Genomic DNA, 1482 nt, shown 5'->3' with positions numbered 1-1482 from the left:
ACCGTGACTCAGTTTCCCCTTCTGCTGAGAGGTGCAGATGGGTCCCTCATGGCCGTGCCCCTCTGGCCCCCCCAGGACATTCACCACTGAGGGGGAGAGGCTGAGGCCCAGCTCCTGCCCGGGGGCCTAGTCTGCGGGGCCCGGCCCAGAGAGGGGCACGCATGCACATGCGTGTACACACACACATACACACACGTGTGCATGTCTGTAACGTAGAAATGCAGCGAGTGAAAGGAGGAGCTTGGCTGGGCGCCGTGGCGCCGCGGGGCTGGGCTTGACTGCATGGGGGTCCTGGCATGTGTCTGTGCTGGTGCACACGCATGTGTGCCCATGTACAAGCATGAGTGCGCCTGCTCACGAGTGACGGCATTTCTGGGGCCTGCTTGTGCCTGTGGTGCTGGCTGAACGCTCATGCTCCCGGTGCCGCTGGCACCCCACACTCGTGTTGCTTTGCACACCCATATGTGCGTGCGTGCGGCAGTGGCGTGTACTCGCAGGTGTGGGCGATGGCGGGGTGAGGCCTGTGTGTCCCAACATGTCGGCTGGGGGAGTGTTGGGTGTGTGAGGGTAAGTGTGGAGGGGTCCGTGTGCCCGTGTGTGCACACACGTGTTGCACACGCCTGCAAGGACCATCCGTGCTCCTGGTGAGACGTGGGTGCCCATGACCATCGCATGCCCAGCCCAGCCCCCATGTGTGCATGTGACAGGCGTGTTCCCACGTGGGCTCCCACGGGGCGCACAGCCCCTCTGCCCCATGAGCTCCGCCCACCCCTGAAGCCCCGCCCCCAGAGCTGTAATGGATGGCTCCCACATGGGGGGTGGAGCCATGGCTGCATTTCAGGGCTCTCTCTGCCCCCCCATGCACCCCCACCACCATGGTGCCCCCTGGCAGCCCCCTCTGGGCCCGGCCTGTGGCACCGGGCACTGTATGTGCCCCCAGGGTGCCAGATCCATGCCCAGGAAGAGGGGGGCCTGCAAACAGGACCAGGCTGGGCCAGGCTCCAGGACACCCGGCTCCTATCCTGGGTCTGGACAGAGTCACTGCCCTGTGGCTGCCTCAGTTTCCCCCAGCCTGAACTTGCGGGGGCTGGAGGGGGATCCTGCAGGTGCCCCAGCGCAGAGGCCTGAGGGGATCGGGTGGTCGTGGCACCGCCAAGCACTGTATGTCCAGGCCCTGACTGACCCGTGGCTCTGGGGGCCGGCAGGGCCCCCCACCCTGGGCCCCGCCCCATGGCGTCAGTGCCCAGGCACGCGGGGCCGGAGCCACGGCGTCACGGCCACTTCCTCTGGAGGCTCCACAGGAAAGGAGGGAGCAGGGCCTGGCCCTGATGCCCCCGGCCCCAGCCCCAGTCCCCCCCCAGGTCCCAAGACCCCCAGGCAGGCACGGGGTGGGGGGGGCGGTTCCAGGGGGGCATGATTCACATTTTGACTAGTCTCCATAATGATAGTTTCTGTGTCTCCGGCCTGCGCTCCCCATAACCC

General features: G+C 66.7%; 1 protein-coding gene across 1 annotated transcript in view; it reads left to right on the top strand.

Moving 5' to 3' along the window:
• The first annotated feature begins 535 nt into the window (after positions 1-535).
• RBMS2 (RNA binding motif single stranded interacting protein 2) overlaps positions 536-1482 on the top strand; it is a 5084-nt gene continuing 4137 nt past the window's right edge. The window contains exon 1 of the mRNA XM_019554176.1: positions 536-557. Within this exon, the coding sequence (XP_019409721.1) occupies positions 536-557 (22 nt within the window). The remainder of the gene's footprint in view (positions 558-1482) is intronic.

The sequence above is a fragment of the Crocodylus porosus genome, unplaced genomic scaffold, assembly GCF_001723895.1.
Source record: "Crocodylus porosus isolate Cpor-Errol unplaced genomic scaffold, CroPor_comp1, whole genome shotgun sequence".
NCBI classification, from domain to species: Eukaryota; Metazoa; Chordata; order Crocodylia; family Crocodylidae; genus Crocodylus; species Crocodylus porosus.
This window is presented reverse-complemented; position numbering and strand designations above follow the sequence as displayed.